The following is a 17,475-nucleotide window of genomic DNA, read 5'->3' as shown; positions in this document are numbered from 1 at the left end:
CATAGTTGTACCTGACAAAGGAACAGAGGATGGTCAACCCCCTACTGATCGGATCGAGTTACTAAATTGCCACTATCAGTCAGAACTGCAGCACTCCATCTCTCCTTTTTTCTGACTTCAGTCCTTCTTGCATTATCCATCCATTTCTCCCACTCAAAGCTGCCAGAATTGATTTCTCCTCTGACAGCCCTGTTGTCTCTCGTGCAAAGACTTACGTAAGTGCAAAAGAAATCAGTTCAAAACAAATGTTGCTCCTCTTTCCCGCCTCATAATCCTTCACAAACACATTACCCGTTCATTACATGGTGACAGATCCGATAATTACAGCCATTGCAGCATTACCTTATCTTTAAAAAGTCTGTGTCTCTGCAGCATTGTTGCGCGTTTGCACGCCGACATCAAAAGTCTCAGAGCAAAACACGTTTGGAACATTTTAAACAATTCCCTAGAGGCTTGCACAGGCAGCAGTGGGGAAGCGAGGACAGAGGCAGAGCTACGAGAAACACCTCCCCTTGCTGGTGAGAAAAGAGTTAAACCTATTACTGCAGACCAATCAGGACTGGGGGAGCACTGCAAACCTCCGCAGTAAGAGAGAGAGGAAGAGAGAGGGGGAGCAAGGATGTGAGGGAGGAAGAGGAGAGCGAGAGAGTGGGAGATGCAGAGATACCGGGAGTGTGATGGTTTGCACTCTAATTCAGAGGAAGCATAATAGAGTTAGTTTGATGTAGATTATTCACATAATCTAAGCTGATGACAAAAATGAAGACCAGAGGAAGAAACAAAAATGTCACATTTATCCATGAAGGATAACTCTTTGCTGGACTTCTTCTAAACGGGACGCATGGAGAAAACACAGAAGACTCTTGGCTGCTCAAAGAAAATCAGGTGTGATTCCTTTAGTGCTCCTTGAAATCAACAGGAATCATCACCAGTCGACCTGCAGCTGTTGCAGCGATGGGAGGAGAGGATACGGTGTGGTGACCGGAGCGGCTCTGGAGCCTCTGTTTACTCCGCATGGTGAGCTTTGCTGTGTTTTGATAGGACACTGCACACTTGTAGGCTTGATTTAAAGTCAGACTATAAATAATGAGGGCAAGACAGCAGACATAGCCCTAAGTGCACAGTCTTCGGTCCGGCACAGTTGAATTGTTTTTTATGAACAATGAGTCGATAAGCTAAAGGTTTTTGGTGTCTTTACTTTTAAGTTTGTATGTGTGTGCATCTTGTAGTGCACATGCACTCTGTGAAACAAGAACTTCAACTGAGCGCTTTATTACAGTGTGTGCAATCACATCTTCATGGTATAGAGGCATCACACTCACCAAGCATTTCCCCTGATGTTTCAGTGCGATTGAGTTAAGTGAAGGAATCTTCTACGGCTGGAACAGCCTTGAAAAGGGAACAAGACGTTTCTTTGACGAGATTACATGGATAACATGGAGTGACACACAAAGTAAGCGTGTCTTTATGACAGACTCCCCAAAGGGATCACTCTGTACTAAAGCTTCAAGGCAGCCAGTCCGGTCATGAAAACTGAATGACCATTTCATCACTGCTGTGCCTTTATAAATAGCAAAATGTCTGCCAATAAGTCTTGCATCTGAAGATGAGATGTATTGGTACAACAATGATGTGAAGTCCATGTAGTGCCGCGGAGGAACTCGATAGAAGATCAGAGGCTGCGTTCTTTGTCATTAAGAATTTTCTTGTTGCTTCTTTGCTGATGATATGTTTATAGTCACTCACACATCCCCCCACCTTCTCCCTCTGCTGTTTCTCATTCCCCATCTCACTCCCTCTGTCACTTACTCTCCTTTTTGTTCCCTTTCTCACTTCAGGTTACTGTAATCCAAAGACATACCAATGAAGGATATACAGATGAGGTCCTGCTCCGCGATTTCAAATTGATGTCAGAAATTGCTGCTCTCTGGCTGAAGAAGTGACTTCCATTACTTCATGATAATGACCTTTTCGTACACTGCTGAATCGAGCCACAATGCGTCCACTTACCGGCGATCACATGTGTCATGGTAATTGGACATCCATGTGGCAGCAAAGTCTCCGATGATTTAGAGCGCTGCCTGTTGAGAGGAAAACTGGAGACCTGAGCGTGGTTCACAAGTCAGTGTTGGCTGGAGCCAGAAGAACAAAGACTGGTGTGAAGGCTGGAGAGTGAAGGCCTCTTCCATTAGCGCTCCCTGGGGAGGCAAAGGCCTCGACACCGTCTGGATGTACTGACCTATTCCCAGCACACTCTGAACACCACCTTGCTGCATACTGGGGAACAAACAATACACTGACAGCTCTTTCCTTTTGGAGTTTATCCTAACGTTTGGAAGCAGTTTACGACATTTACACATGTTAGACACATATCTTTATCTGTGAGCCGGAATAAAAACAGAAAAGGAACAAAGCACACATCTGGGTGCTCTGTGAGTTACATATTCCAGCACTGTGCTAAAGAAGACTTTTTAAAAATGTTTTCTTGGTTGGCTTGAATTGCTTCAAATTGGGAATATAATATTTTTAACAGAGGAATCCTCTGACATCTTACACTTTTTTCAACTGATTTGCCAATGCTTACATCTTCCTTAAAGCAAACCTTCACTGACTATAGCTCTTGCTTTTTGGCCGTGGAGCTCAGACAAAAAAGCTGGAGTTTTTGGCGAAACACTCAGGTGCTTTTGTGCACCTCTGGGATGGAGTGAAAGGAAAAGCCTTGCTGGGGGGGCTCTGCTAGAGCGGAAACATTTCCACCGGCTATGTTTGGATGCGAAGCGTCTCTCTGTGGATCCAGCATGGACTGCCTGCTCTGATTACACAGTCCTGGTGTTCAGATAGTTCTGGAGCAAAAGGTAATTAAAACTACTTTTGCTCTTTTCCTGTGTTACCTAGAATAATGTTGGGGAATAATATTCACTGTGTGTATGCAAAGCAGTTGTTGCAGTGTCTGCAGAGCTGCTGTTGAGGCTTTTTATGATTACATAAAATCAAGACCTTCTCTTAAAACGACTGAGATCTTTTGTGAGTTTATTTAAATGAAACACATTTCAATTTCTATTTTTGAGACTCGGAGACATGGAGGCATATTTAGTCAGAGTGGAGCTCTTTTTTTATAAGTCACTCTGAATATTTCTCAGTAATAAAAAGTGTCATCTACAACCAAATCACACTTAGCTATTTAAGCAATAAGAAGCATTCACATAAGATACTATGTTTTAATGGTATACAGTCTAAAGATGCACCAAGTGTATTTCTGAGATGTGATCAGTCAGCCGGAAACTCAAAAATCTGATGCATACTTTAGGGACTGTACACAGAGACGGGTATTTACAGTTACTAAAAGCTCTGTAGCGAATATAATGCGGAGGCAGCTTTAAATGGCTAATTTGTAATCATTCTGTCTTTAAACAATAACATCCACTTCTAAAGCGATACCTCTCCAACACATTTAGTATTTAAGGTACTCGATTAAAGACTACTTTTACCAGGAGGGCTCGTAAAACATGTTTTGAAGGCTGTTACTTCTGATTTTTAAAGTCCAAGCGAAATCTCCTGAAAATGTTTATTAGCACAATAAAAGTCGCAAGTGGGCCACTAAAGTCTGAACGATGCATCTCTGTAATGCATTATCGGTAATACATATGGTAAGAAAGCAACTGGCAAGGCAGGTCAGGACATTTAACTAAGACTTATTGTTAGTGTGTTGTTTTTTACAATGACATCACAAACTCTAGCATTAAATTTTATGTTTTTTTGTGTTTTGTTTTTTTACTGTCTAGAAATGAACAAATACAGACTTTTGTTACATCTGCTCTATAAGTTCTTTCTTCTTCTACCTACTTGCAGGATAATGCATATTTTTCCCTGCCGACAAAAAGAAGCCACCATGAGCAACGTCACGGTCACTGACAACACTGAGCCCATCAGCAGTGCCATGAGTCCGGCGGCCCCCGACCCGTACCCTTACCCTGTTAGCTTTCAGATCTCCCTGACAGGCTTCCTGATGCTGGAAATACTGCTAGGTCTGAGCTCCAACCTCACAGTGCTTGCACTTTACTGTATGAAGTCAAATCTCATTAGTTCTGTCAGCAACATCGTCACCATGAACCTTCATGTGCTGGACGTACTGATCTGTGTGTGCTGTATCCCCTTAACCATTGTGGTGGTGCTTCTCTCCCTGGAAAGAGACATGGCCCTCATCTGCTGCTTCCACGAAGCCTGTGTCTCCTTCGCAAGCGTCGCCACTGCTGCTAACGTGCTCGCTATCACCCTTGATCGCTATGACATTTCTGTAAAACCGGCCAACAGGGTGCTAACCATGGGTCGTGCGCTGGCACTGCTGGCTTTGATTTGGGTGCTGTCCTTTGTTAGTTTTCTTGTTCCCTTTATTGAAGTGGGCTTCTTCGCTCACGACCACACTGAGTTGAACCAGACAGCGTTGGAGAACGGGGTCCTCAGCAACGAGTACTACACCGAACCTGGCCTCTATTATCACTTGCTGGCTCAGATCCCTATTTTCTTCTTTACGGCAATTGTTATGCTAATCACCTACTCAAAGATCCTGCAGGCACTCAATATTCGCATCGGTACACGTTTCCACGCATCACAGAAGAAAAAGGCTCGCAGGAAAAAGCGTCCGTCCATGACGGCCATGTCAACACAACAGGAGGCCACGGATGCATCCCAAAGCAGCACCAGCCGCAATCCCACACTGGGCATGCGAACCTCCGTCTCCGTCATCATTGCCCTCCGGCGGGCTGTGAAGCGCCACAGAGAGAGGCGAGAACGGCAAAAGAGGGTTTTCAGGATGTCCCTGCTGATTGTGTCCACCTTCCTGCTGTGCTGGACGCCGATCACGGTTCTCAACACGGTCATCCTAAGCGTGGGCCCCAGTAACCTCATGGTGAGGTTGCGACTCGGCTTCCTGGTGATGGCTTATGGGACCACCATCTTTCACCCCCTGCTCTATGCCTTTACAAGGCAGAAGTTCCAAAAGGTCTTAAAAAGCAAGATGAAAAAGCGTGTGGTGTCGATCATCGAGGCTGATCCTACACCTAATAACGCAATCATTCACAACTCCTGGATTGACCCAAAGAGGAACAAAAAGGTGACGTTTGAGGACAAAGATGCGCAGCTCAAATGTCTTTCTTCTGAAGATGTGGAGTAAAGAAGCTCGTTATGTTGAGGTGAAACACAGCCAAAGCAGCTAAAAATGACTTCAAGCCATCATGAAAAAGGGAAAATGGTATTCCAAAGCAGTAATGTAAAATACGATGTGCAATATGATGTACAAATGTAGAAGGTGGATAATTTATTACTATTTATTGAGAGTTGAAATAAGTTTCATAGATGTATTATTGTACTGTAGATATTGCATGGCCTTTTGTAACAGCAGCAACAACACATTATGTACATACAGTTACATGTACAGAATAGGTTAAACGAGATATTTAAATAGAGAGAGAAGTCGGAATTGTTATGTAAACGTATATTTATAATAAATTTTGTGTTCACATCCAATGCAGCTTCCTATTCTCCACTCCCTCAGGAAAGATGTTTGTGAGTCGGTAGCAGCTGTGAGATTGCACACATTTATCTTGTTGCCACTTTTCTTTGACACCAGTCCCAGCGGTCTCCAGCGACCTCTAACCTTATTGCTTGGGAGCGTTTCAGACGGAGGCTCTTATACTGAAATTTGACAATAAATACAAGGCAGCAACAAAGACAGGTCATATGCAGTGCAGGTGAGAAGCGTACGCACATCACAGGCATAAACATGTTCAAGGAACAAAACATGGTGAAATGATCATGCAACAAACAACTTCAAGGATTTCTAACGACCAGATTTGGGAGTACATGTTTGAATTTATAGGAGTCTTTCTGTCATCCAGAAAAAATATATACTGAGGTTAGAAAAAAATCCACATACTACTCTACTGTAGTTTTGTGTAATTGTCTTTTTACAAGTTTTAGAAAAAACAAATGTGTCTTGAAGCTATGAGATTTAATTCCTGATTTATCAGCATTGAAAGACCTAATTTAAATGGGTTCCTTTCCAAGAACGGGGTTGGTTTTATTTTTTTTTGAGAGGTCTGGGTAATTTTCAAAGCTTAATATTTGCCCATTTTTTCCATTCAAACACCAGTTTTAATATGTGACCACTATCCTTTTTTAACCACCGTCTTGTGTTCAAGGTTTAGCCTGATGGCCCTAATTGGCTCGAAGCTACTGTAAACAGGAAGATGCTGGAACGATTGTCCCTCTGTCCATCGTGAGGACAGTTTCATTTCAACATTGACTGAGAGAGTGCTGACCAAGACAAAAGCGTCTGCTCTAAAATTAGCACCTTTAAACTTGGATCAAATGTACAGCTGCCTACACAGGCTGTCCCTTTGCCCTCTGTAAAATTGAATACAATAAAATGAGACAAAGATTAAGCTTTTTGGCTACAGTGACAGGCACTTTCTTTAGGGTCAAGGTTGAGGCTTTCAAAATCTGAGAACACTATGCAATCTGCCAAGGATAGCGGTTGTAGCATTATGCTGATGTCTGTTTTGCAGCACAAAAGGGATGCTGGAAAGAAAAAGTCAAACAACTTCCAAATTCTTTACCTTCCCCTCAAATTAACACCTGGACGGTTGAGAATTAGACACAAACCTGGACACACAAGCCGCAGAACAACGATCGCAGTTTCACAGTAAAACTGGTTTTGGAATGAGTGAAGCTTTTTACTGAAATAGTTGCTTCCTTAAACCCTTTGAAAACATGTGGATTTCACTTAAAAGCTGAGTTTATGCCAGGATGACGACACATATGAATGAGCTCTTCCTGTTTTATTAAGAGCACTGGCCAAATATCGAGAAATATTCCAGAGCTTTTGCTTACTGTGAGAAAAGGTCTGTGCTTTTTCCACAATTTCATAAAGAGGACCTAACTAGATACAAGTGAAGGTGAATGCATATATTTTAACCTCAATGTATAATTTGACCTTCTGTTGGATAAGAGATGATGGGTAATAATTTAAATTTGGTGCAACCTGTTTAAGTTTCTAAAAGTCACAGAAGCAGCAAAATAAAGAATGGTTCAAACAAGTCAATAAAAGCCCTCTATTAGTTAGATATTCATGCGCATGATGAGAATATGAGTACTGTACGCAGAGAAGAGTAGGGGATGTTGGTTTTTGAAATAAAAAAGAAAAAAACATGCTCAGGAAGTACTGTTTAGAGTTCACCAATCGCACACGCATTCCACAGACACAACAGAGCATCGTGCTTCTCATCATCCTGGCTGACATAAACCAGATGTAATCTCATTCTGGTCTGCCTCTTCTTTTTATTCCTGCCATTGATTTTTTGTCACTGAAAAAGCTATCATAGCCTAATTTTAAGAAGATGAATTGAGTGTAACACAAGTTAGAGAAAAGACTGTGACTGTTTAAATTAAAATAAAGATTTTAAAGAGAATAAAAATGGTTATTACTCGCCTTCGGCTGTAATAAAGTACTTCACTACCTGTATGTGACTAATAATGCATGCTTTTTATCATATGTCAACGAAGGAGGCAGTGCAATTGTTCTCCCTAAGTTATTGCAGCTTTGTACTTTGGTCTTAGTGATAAGCTTGCTCTAAATAGGCGGAAATATTCTATCCAACCAGCTGCAGAAGAGTTTCAAAAGAGAAAAAAGAAACCTCCATCTACTGACATTCACTGTGTGCGTTAACAGTAAATCTACATGCAGACTTACATACAATTTCTAATTTTTTTGGTTATCATATGAATATGATAGGCACCCTTCATTTCGTCTTCAGGTCAAGAGTCATTTCCTTTGTGAAATCCATATAGAATTCTCATGCATACAAAAAAAAGCTACCCACAATCCCATTGCACGCTGCCTCCACATCTCCTTAATGAACCTATTACATGTGCACCTTTGCTGTCTCACATATGGCAGAAAATCGAGGAGCCCTTTTGAATCCACAAAGCACGAAGCTGTTGGCTACCAGACTGATTGCACAGCCTCAATCAAATGCGTGTCTGGCTGTCAGCGTCTGGTTAGTGGCACAGCAGAGAAAATTGATGTGGGAATATTGAGGCAGGCAAGGATCCTTATGGGTCTGCTTTAAAGCGGCAGCCAGGATGCTACGGTGCCTTCAGGGCACATCTGATTGAGAGAGAAGATGGGATCAGAGCCAGCAACAGATTAGCTGGCAGAAGAGGGAAACTGACCTATAAAGATGAATATTTATATAGTACTGAGGATATTTTAGATCATAGCATCAACAGTGGAGGGTTATAACTAGCGGTTTTTTAATTCTGCAACATTGCTCTCTAACCAGGGCGGGATGCCCTAGAGGTAGCCTCTAAAAAAAGGGCCGCCATCTGCCACAGGCGTCGATTCAAACCCACCTGGGGGACGTTTCATAGCTACTTTGACAACCAATGTTTTCAAGTCATTTTCTAAAATGTGACTCCAGTAAATAATACCAACCAACAGGAAGTCATTTCAAGTGATTCTGGTTTGGTGCAGAGTAATAGTGATATTTCAGGAGAGCTATGAGGGACCTTGTGGGGTCAAAACCTCAATATTGCATCATGAAACATTATTGGATAGTAATGTGGATTTTAGTTAAATTAAATTAAATTTTCCTCAGTGCATAAATTAGCTGCTTAACAATAAAGCAATATACATAATGAAATTGTTTATGGGTAAGAAATGCAAGTATAATGTGATGAAACTGCACACCACAGGGGCAAAACGGAGGTACAAATTACCATTAATTAGTCCTAAAATCTGTTGCTGAGTATTATTAAATAAATTCACTGTAAAGTCTAAATTATATTTAATTACTGCAAATTGTATTGCCCTCAGGAGTAAATAAATGAGAGCTTTTCTCAAACACTAAGTACTATTAAGCATTGTTAATATCGTTTTACAAAAGTATGTGTTAAAAATAAATCTGTAGTTAATTGACGGCTGCTTGAGCTTACCATGTTTAAAAAAAAAGTCTAGATTGTACAAAGTAGACAAAAACACCATTATATTGAATTCATTTAGAGCTTGTTTCCTTCAGGCAGTGTGAAATGAAATTGAACTTTTTTTTAATCAGGTTTCCATGAATTCCTCCTCTTCCCCTGTTTTTTGGGAGTTAGACGCTTCAAACTTTTGATCCACTGACTTTGAGAACAAGTTGCAAAAATAAACAAACTGCATGAGGCAAAATTATGTATTTTAAACCACAATAGACGGGTATATAAATGACTTACTATTTGGGATAGTGCAGCCCAAGAAATCTTGTCCAAAAAATTTTATTTACAGACTTTCTCAATTTTAACAGAGCATTGGCATGGGTTGCATTAAAGTAATAAATCAAAAGAAGAAAAAGTGCAGACATTCAGTCAGGCTTGAATAACTATTTCAAATTTTTTACAGCTTCACTCAGACTTTCCCACTAAAGTGGTGGACAGAGTAATAGCAGGAGTGGAAAATTTGCTATTCACATAAAACTGCAAAGTACAACGATAAGGTGAATATAAATCGATTTTGTGACGTATAAAATGTTGCAGCAACCATAATTCTTTAACATTTAAAAATTATAGATGACATTTACAAATTGCAACCAAGGAAAGCTAGTAAGGCTCCTTGGATGAAAAAAAATATGAGTTTGCAGATAAAATTAACCAACAATTTATCGCCTCAGTGCAAACACTGACCTTATGCATTCAGGTTATTTTTTGTCTTCTATTTTTAGTTTTGCCCTTTTGAATTCATCTTGATAGTTGTAAGCAGTGGATTTGCATATGAACTACAGTGTTTCAACCAGACTAGGTTCATAATGTAAAACAACAGTTTTTTATTGGCTTATGGCATATGAATGATTATTATTTTTACAAATTATCTCCAGTCATGTGACAAATAATCCTCCCCATTTCCAAATTATGGAAGCCCTGAAAAAATAATTATCATAATAAAATAATAATATATCATTATTATTTTATTTTATTGGGATGAGTTTTCATTGTCTTTCTTTGCCCATGACACTATTAACAGGAAATATTTTTACTTCTAGAATAAATCAACAAATCCTGGACTAAAATTATTTTCATATGAAGTAACTTATATTTTTCCTGAAAAAAAAGCAAAACAAAATGCAATGTACAAACCTGATACTTTCTTAAATTTAGATTTAGATTTTTACCTGTAAATCTAAAATCAATAAAACACACAAAAAAAATCTTATGAGCAACTGGATAAAGCAGGGCAATGAAATTATTCTCCTTCAATGTGTTTTAATAGACTTTAGTGACCATATTCAATAATAACTGCAACACACTGTCTATCATATTGCATTAAAAATCACATTAAAAACATTGTTAGTGTTTTATATAAATTACCACAAGATAATAAAAGAGAAAAGAAACAATACTGTTAATAAATATGTGTTAGGAGCAGACTTAAGAAGAGTTTATAACATTAAGTAAACAATTTAGGTTACATAATTAGCATTAGTATCAGACAAACTGTGAAGGTAATATCTGAATAATTATAATAAACAGTTATGTGATAATTCTGATAATTATAGCAATTTTTCTAAAGCCTTGTCATTCTTTTATGTTGTGCTTGCAGTGAGAAAGTCCTGTTGTTTCTGGAAGTCATTTATAATCATCGTTTAAGACATATGATGTAATTTTAGGGAAATGTGTAAACTTTTTCTTATAGAGCGTGTTTGTAATTATCTACTCCACTGTCAAGACACATTTCTGTTTTACATACCAAGTGTTAAGTGCAGCCTCTTTCATTTATACCACCTGAAAAAATCACCTACTATATTTTTAAAGGGTTGATCTTGTAAAATATCCAAAGGGCTTAAGGGTGTGTTATAACATGTTGTGATTAAAGCAAGGCAGTGACCTGTGATTAAATTTTTCCTTGGCCTCATTATCATCTTTAAATATAACTTAATTTTAAAGCCACAGTGCATTAAGTAATTTGATCACTGGAGGCAAAGCAGAAACAACAAAGCAATTGTTCCCCCTTAGATTATGCTCTGTTTAGCATGAACAAGATGTACATATTGTGTAGAATAATCTCATTTATTCACTTTCTGATTGGGGATATTTCACAAGTTACTAATGAGTTAAATCTGTGGTCAATTAAAGAAAATCTCTTGCAAGGAGAAATAAACTTATTGTCAAAATAAAGGATTTAACATAGCAAACAGGCAAGAGCTTAACATAGTTACTGTTTCAGCAGGCGGCGAATTATTTAACCCTAATTGATGCGGTGAGTAGCTTCTCGTTTCTTAAACAACCACATCAAAAGGCATTGTGTGGTTGTGTTATTCTTTTTCAGTAGAGTCAAATTATTGGCACGCATCTGTCAAAAAAGCATCTATTGCTAAATCTTCTAAAGTCTGGCTCAGAACATTGCAATATTTTATTAAAAAGTGAAAGAATAGTGGGGAACCATATTTGATTTTTTAAGCTCTCGTAGCCACTGGTTACTAAAATGTCTTGCTAAATTTAATTGCAAAAAACCCACCAGAGCTCATGGCGTTTTCCAATGCACAGAATAAGGAAAGCTCACGGAGTTTGGATTCGACAGCTGTGTAGCCATAAGAAAAAAAACATTTTATCCATGTGACTAATTAGAAAAAAGACTTTAGCTTAGATAGGAAGCACAGAACTTGAACTTCAGAGCAATAGAAGACAGTCACATGGTCTGATAAGTTCAGATTTCCCCTATTCAACTGTGAGGGACATAAACCTCTGGTGGCGATGCTATGATGTGAGGTTGATGCGGTTGTTCAGGTCAAGGTTCAGCACAGATGTGTGTCCAGAGTATAAGGTCAGCACATACTGAACGAACAAGTTTTTCCGTGAGTAGATTTAATTTTTCTCTGACGGCACAGACAGATTCCAAAATTACAATGTCAAGATTCATCGAGCTCAAATTACGAAGTGGTACAACTTTCCCATCATCTTGACAAAATGAATGCATTTCTAAATGAAATTAAATGTTCTGCAGAGGCTTATTGAAATGATGCCACTGTGAAAGCAATCAAAGACAAAGACGGCAAAATATCAGCGTGTGGGACTTGTTTTTGGATAGAAAGTGTATTTTCTGCATACTAACCAGTCAAGCACATTACCCCTGTTGCCTTAATGCATCTTTGCATATTATGGATACCGTAACACATCTACAAGATGCTCATGAACAGATATGTAGTCTAGGAAAGCTAAAATGGTACAGGCTATTTCTCCAAATACTAGAGTGAGTGGATGTTTATATAAAGGCTTATATGGATGGAAGAGCCATAATAAAACTTTTGAATCTAATCTTTGGTAATGCAATTAATTTAATCACTATGCCCTCCCTGAAAAAAGGACTTTAAAACCTTTAAGGCCCTGAATTAGTCTGATATTCCTACCTGTATATATAACAGGCCAGTTAAGCAACAAGCTTTAGAGAGATTTATTAGAGCCACTAGATCCTTTCACAATTCACTGAAGCCTCTTCCCATGTTCAAGTGAGCCCTTTTCTTTCCCCCTGTCCTTCTTCAGTGTAGACCACATCAAGGCTGCTGCTTGCTTCTGTTCGTATCACATGCATTATGTCCTTCTATCTCCCGGTCAATGGCTACCTTTTCTCAGACGGCCAGCCCCAATTCAGATGCCCTCTCTTCAGGGCCACTCTCTATCTCACCACAGACACAGAATAAAAGCCGGGGAAATCACATTACTATGTTCGTATGGAGCCTCTATTACATTAGGTCAGCGAACACTCAACTGTAATTCTGCTACTGTAGAGAAACAGAAAGTGAATTGAACATACCGGGCCGGCACAGCTTGACAAATTGTTGCTTGTGGTCATTTTCCAAATGCTACTCTCCCTCCGATCCGCATCTAGAGAGATGGAAGCACATTTTACAGAGTTGGAAGATATACGACATTGATAAAGGCAAACCTGTAATCTGTGGGCAAGAAAAGCCTTTTGAGAGGCAGAAACCAGGAATGGCAAACCAGACAATGGAGCCTGTCCTCTACCAGCAATGACCTTTATGGCATTAGCGTGAGGCTAATACGACGCAAAGTGTGCTCTCGAATTAGTTTCATGCTTACTATTTTAGGTTTTTATCAGCAGAGAGCTGGCACAAGCATTCTCTTCTTTTTAAGGACTGTTTTGACAGAGAAGAGATGAAACAAGGATATGTGTATTCAACAGTATCGTTGATTGAGGGTTAACATAGTCTAACATTTCATGAAAAATGCCATTGTAAAGCAAATTCTTAGTTAAGAATCAGATAAATAGTTTGCCTGGCATATTCCTATCCAGGAAAATAGCAAACTAGAAGCATAAAGTCAAGTTTTGTGCTGACCTGCTCTCTGTCCTCCGTGCACTTCTCCTTCAATGTGCAACCATCCAACACTTTGTGTGTCCATTTCCATACCGTCTCCTCTTCAGCTCCTGCAGCTTTGCCCATTGTGTGTGCACATTCTGTCCTGTTTTTTTTTATTTATCTTTTTTTATGCCAGGCAATGACAGAATGTCAGCTACTGTGGGTAAGAGAGGATAGACAGCAGAACCAAGATTGCTCCTCTCCAGTTTTCCTCCCAGTGAATGACTGCTGTCTTGTGATTACACCAGCAATCATTTCTCAACAAAAAGAGATATAAATAGGGTCGCCATAGCACCTTATTAACACAACCCTGTAGTTTGATCTGATGCGACATGATGCGCATTCATATTCAAAAGAGACTTTTTTTATGTTTTAACTATTCCAAGCCATTTAATAGGTAGAAATAAAGTCGCAAAACAGAAAAATGTGTTCTCTTCTCCCGAGTGCCAATTTCTGCTTCTAACAAGCATAGAGGATATGGCAGCACAAACCATAATTTCCCAGAATTATGTTCCCTTTTAGAAGAACCAGGCCAAGAAAGTTCAGGAAACATGCTTTTGTAATCTTTCTCTACCACACATGCATGAGAACACACTCTGTGATCTGCATTATTCTCATAGCTTGCTCGCAGTTATCGTGTATCTCCCTGCCACTTCATTCAAACTAAATACAACTCTAACATGCCTTTTCCATACATATGACTTTTATGTCATGTGATCTCCAGCTAACCAAGCTGCCACAGATTTTCCAAGATGGCTGCTAAAGTTGTAAATTAGACTGGAAAAGTCAAAAAGCTACTTTAAGGTCAATATCCAATATGGCTGCTGTGTTTATAAAACATAGAGTTGCAAGAATGAAATGCTTTTTTTTTTTCTCACAACAATTTATATTATATTATGCAGAGCCCCCAAAGTGACATGGAGGATTTTTTTCTCCTTTTGCGTTCTCTCGCAATACTGTACTGATCAGTTCATGCGGAACAATTGAATACTGTAAGCCTTTCTTATGGTGGCCATCATACTCTCTGCTATTATATAAGGTTTTTGTACGGTTTTTCCATGTATATTAATATCTTGTGAAATATCTGAAGCTTTATATCTTTTTCTTTAGGATGGAAATGCACCACAGTTATTATCTGAGTTATTATTGCGGGGTAATAAGTCATCTGACAGTTTTGATTGTGTCTCTTTTGTGTTGGTAGTCTGAATGGTTTAAATGTGCAGTTCCATCTCAACCTTACACGCGCAAACATAAACATGCAGTGAATAAATCGATTTTCAATCAGACCAGCAAATGCAGTAAGCATATTGCGAGGGAACGCAAACGTTTTGTGAGGTAGCATAAAAGAAAACATTTTCCCCCACGTCCTCTAGATTGCTCTGTAATATTATGTCAGTGGCTCACAGCATCGGACACTTGCTCTTCGTGTCTTCAGTGTCTGACAGAAATGCACAATCTGCTTCTATCAAAAACCTTTTTTGCTGTAGTACAAATAATTTTAGAACAGGAGAAAACGACATGCATAGCACATATTCTTTGGAAGAAACCAGAACTGAATTGAATACCTCTGCAGAATAAAATGATAATGGATGTTCTAATTACGGTGAAATGTCACACAGCAGTCGACAGCATGGTTGGTGCCAAATAAAATGTTAAACCACAAGTAAAAGAGTTCTCCCTAAAGGTCACTTGAAGCACCAAAGTTAGCAATGTATTGCCTTGTTGCTGAAAATGTGCTATATAAATAAAATTACCTTTACCTTTACCTTTATAAAATGAATTTAAAGCACAAAGTACGGACAAAAATACTTTCAGTAATACAGATTACCACTGAAAATAATGATAATTGTTTCGTCAGATTGATGAACCATTAATTACTAAATGTTTTCAACACAGGGTTTTCAGTTTTACTGGATGAAATGACAAATACAATAGAATACAAGAAATATGACAATGAATAGCTCTTTATAACTTACATTAAGCTTACAACAACTCTAAACTGACGTTATGGAGGGAGACCTACGAAAGTAACAACAGGGAACAGAGCATTCTGAATACACAACAATAATGTGATCAAGGTAGTAATAATAGGGCCACTATAAGTTAATAAAGTGTGATAATAGTAAACATAAACATTGAACATTCAATAGTAAACAGTACACTGTGTGTATACAGACACATTCAATAAATAAGAATGTTTTTAAAAGGTTTATTTCAGTAACTCAGTTCACTGAGCGAAGAATATTACATGTATTAATTACACATAAATCGATGTTTTCAAGCCCTTATTTAATTTAATTACTTAATACATCAATCAATCAAGTTTATTGGAATAGCACATTTCAACAGTAAGGTGGTTCAAGGTGCTTCACATAACAAAAGCAGAAATATAGATACACTCATATTAAAGCATTTTTTATAAATGAGACGTGGAAACTTTTGTCTGTTTGTGCTTAATATTAACTTTGTAACGCAAGAACAAGACAGACATAATTTTTACTAACTTTAAAACTGACACAATCAACCTCGTTTCATTTTACCAGCTCATTGTAGCTGAGCTGGTTTTAATATCTTGAAAAGAAAGGAAAACACTTTTCTGCCACATTGCAACCCACTTAACACAAAGCATTAGGTCTTTCTTTTGTCAATAAATGGTTATTAACAGCTAACTACAGCTTTTAAGTTAATCTCAGGGGAAATGAGTCATCTCATTAAAAACAAAACAACCTTTGGAGTGCTTGGGTTAAGTTTTTAACACACAAAAGAATAAGAGGGAGAAGAACTGAGAAGAAATTCACAAACGGCACATGAACACCCCTGACTCAGCCATGCCTGAAAGCGCTGAGTTTATACAAGTGAGTTTGTGTTCCAGCCATCAGCCACAGGCAGGACCTGATGTAGTCGCTGAAATTGTAAGATCAAGGACACAAGCAGCTGAAATGAGTTTTCCTTTGCTACCCCGAAGGGAAACAGAGGCGAGGTCGTTTATGTGTTCATTGAGCACTTTATCAGGTATGCCAAACTATTACTGGCTGGGATCTCCCTTTGCTCTCTAAAAAGTGCCGTTTTTTATAGGTTCTGCCACAAAAACCTTCAGGGTTCTTGTTGACATTATTGCATCACATAATTCCTGCAGACCTTGCAGTTGAACAGCGATGCTGCGCAGCTCCTGACACGGTTCTGAGCTGTGGTAACCTGTCTGGTTCCAGGACAAATCTGTTGCTCATGAGAGCATATGCTCCGCTCCGCTCCACTCAATCAGATTGATTGTTTTAGTTACTACTGTTGTTAATCAAACAATCTGTAAATTCACCTTCAATGCCAATTATCAACATGGAGGTTTACCCTGACGCATGCTAACTCTGAGCGATTATTTTCTAAACCAAACAATGGAGATAGTCAGGCCAGAAAACTGAAGATATTAATAGTTTTAGAAACTATTGAAGCCACTCCCGGCCCTCATTCCAGCCGTCTTTAGGACTCATTTTATGAACATCCTAGTTTTAAGTGACAAATCCAATAGAGGTGTTGAGGCATAACCTTAAACATGTCATTCACGTTTGAAGAATTTTCATTGCGGCTGAAATAAAACTTTTTTCACGAAGAAGAGTCGGCCAGGTTCTTTCCTCACTCGTTATTGCAAACGCTTGTTGGAAACTGTTGCAAATAAGAATGGCACCACCTGTTTTAAGCTGTAGGCTGCCAAACCAGATTGATGGAGATACTTAAAGGAAATTTAGATTTAAATTTACGCTTGGATTTTCTGAGATTATGCTTGTTTAATGCATTCTTTCATTTGACGTAACTTAGAGTACAGTACCCCTAACTCTGTTACCACGCTTTAGGAAATATCCCTGGAGACAGACATCATGGTACAATATGTCACTGTGTATGGCAGTGAGATAATTTTATTTTATTTTTACCTTTTCTCTCTACACAACCAGCTTAGTAAATGATGTGCACCAGCAAGTGCATGCAGGTGGTCCTTGGTGAAAACCACCAGGGCTACCTGTCTATGCAGAAGCAAATCAGTGGCCTCTAAAGCAACGCGGAGACAAGCACGGCATCTTGAGTT

The 17,475-nt window shown here is 38.9% G+C and overlaps 1 protein-coding gene across 1 annotated transcript; it reads left to right on the top strand.

Annotated features, from left to right (window-relative positions):
- The first annotated feature begins 561 nt into the window (after window positions 1–561).
- LOC114136581 (G-protein coupled receptor 22-like) lies at window positions 562–5,523 on the top strand. The gene is made up of 3 exons (XM_028004637.1): window positions 562–1,017; window positions 1,839–2,855; window positions 3,850–5,523. The coding sequence occupies exon 3, from the start codon at window positions 3,854–3,856 to the stop codon at window positions 5,168–5,170; it is 1,317 nt and encodes a 438-aa protein (XP_027860438.1). The 5' UTR covers window positions 562–1,017; window positions 1,839–2,855; window positions 3,850–3,853; the 3' UTR covers window positions 5,171–5,523.
- Window positions 5,524–17,475: the final 11,952 nt, after the last annotated feature.

This window comes from Xiphophorus couchianus, chromosome 2, assembly GCF_001444195.1.
Source record: "Xiphophorus couchianus chromosome 2, X_couchianus-1.0, whole genome shotgun sequence".
NCBI lineage: Eukaryota > Metazoa > Chordata > Actinopteri > Cyprinodontiformes > Poeciliidae > Xiphophorus > Xiphophorus couchianus.
The sequence above is the reverse complement of the archived record's forward strand: the minus strand, read 5'-3'. Positions and strand labels throughout refer to the sequence as shown.

What these genes read in the sequence shown, in the direction of transcription:
- LOC114136581 (XM_028004637.1), top strand. Translation starts at nt 3,854, where the DNA reads ATGCATATTTTTCCCTGCCGACAAAAAGAAGCCACCATGAGCAACGTC.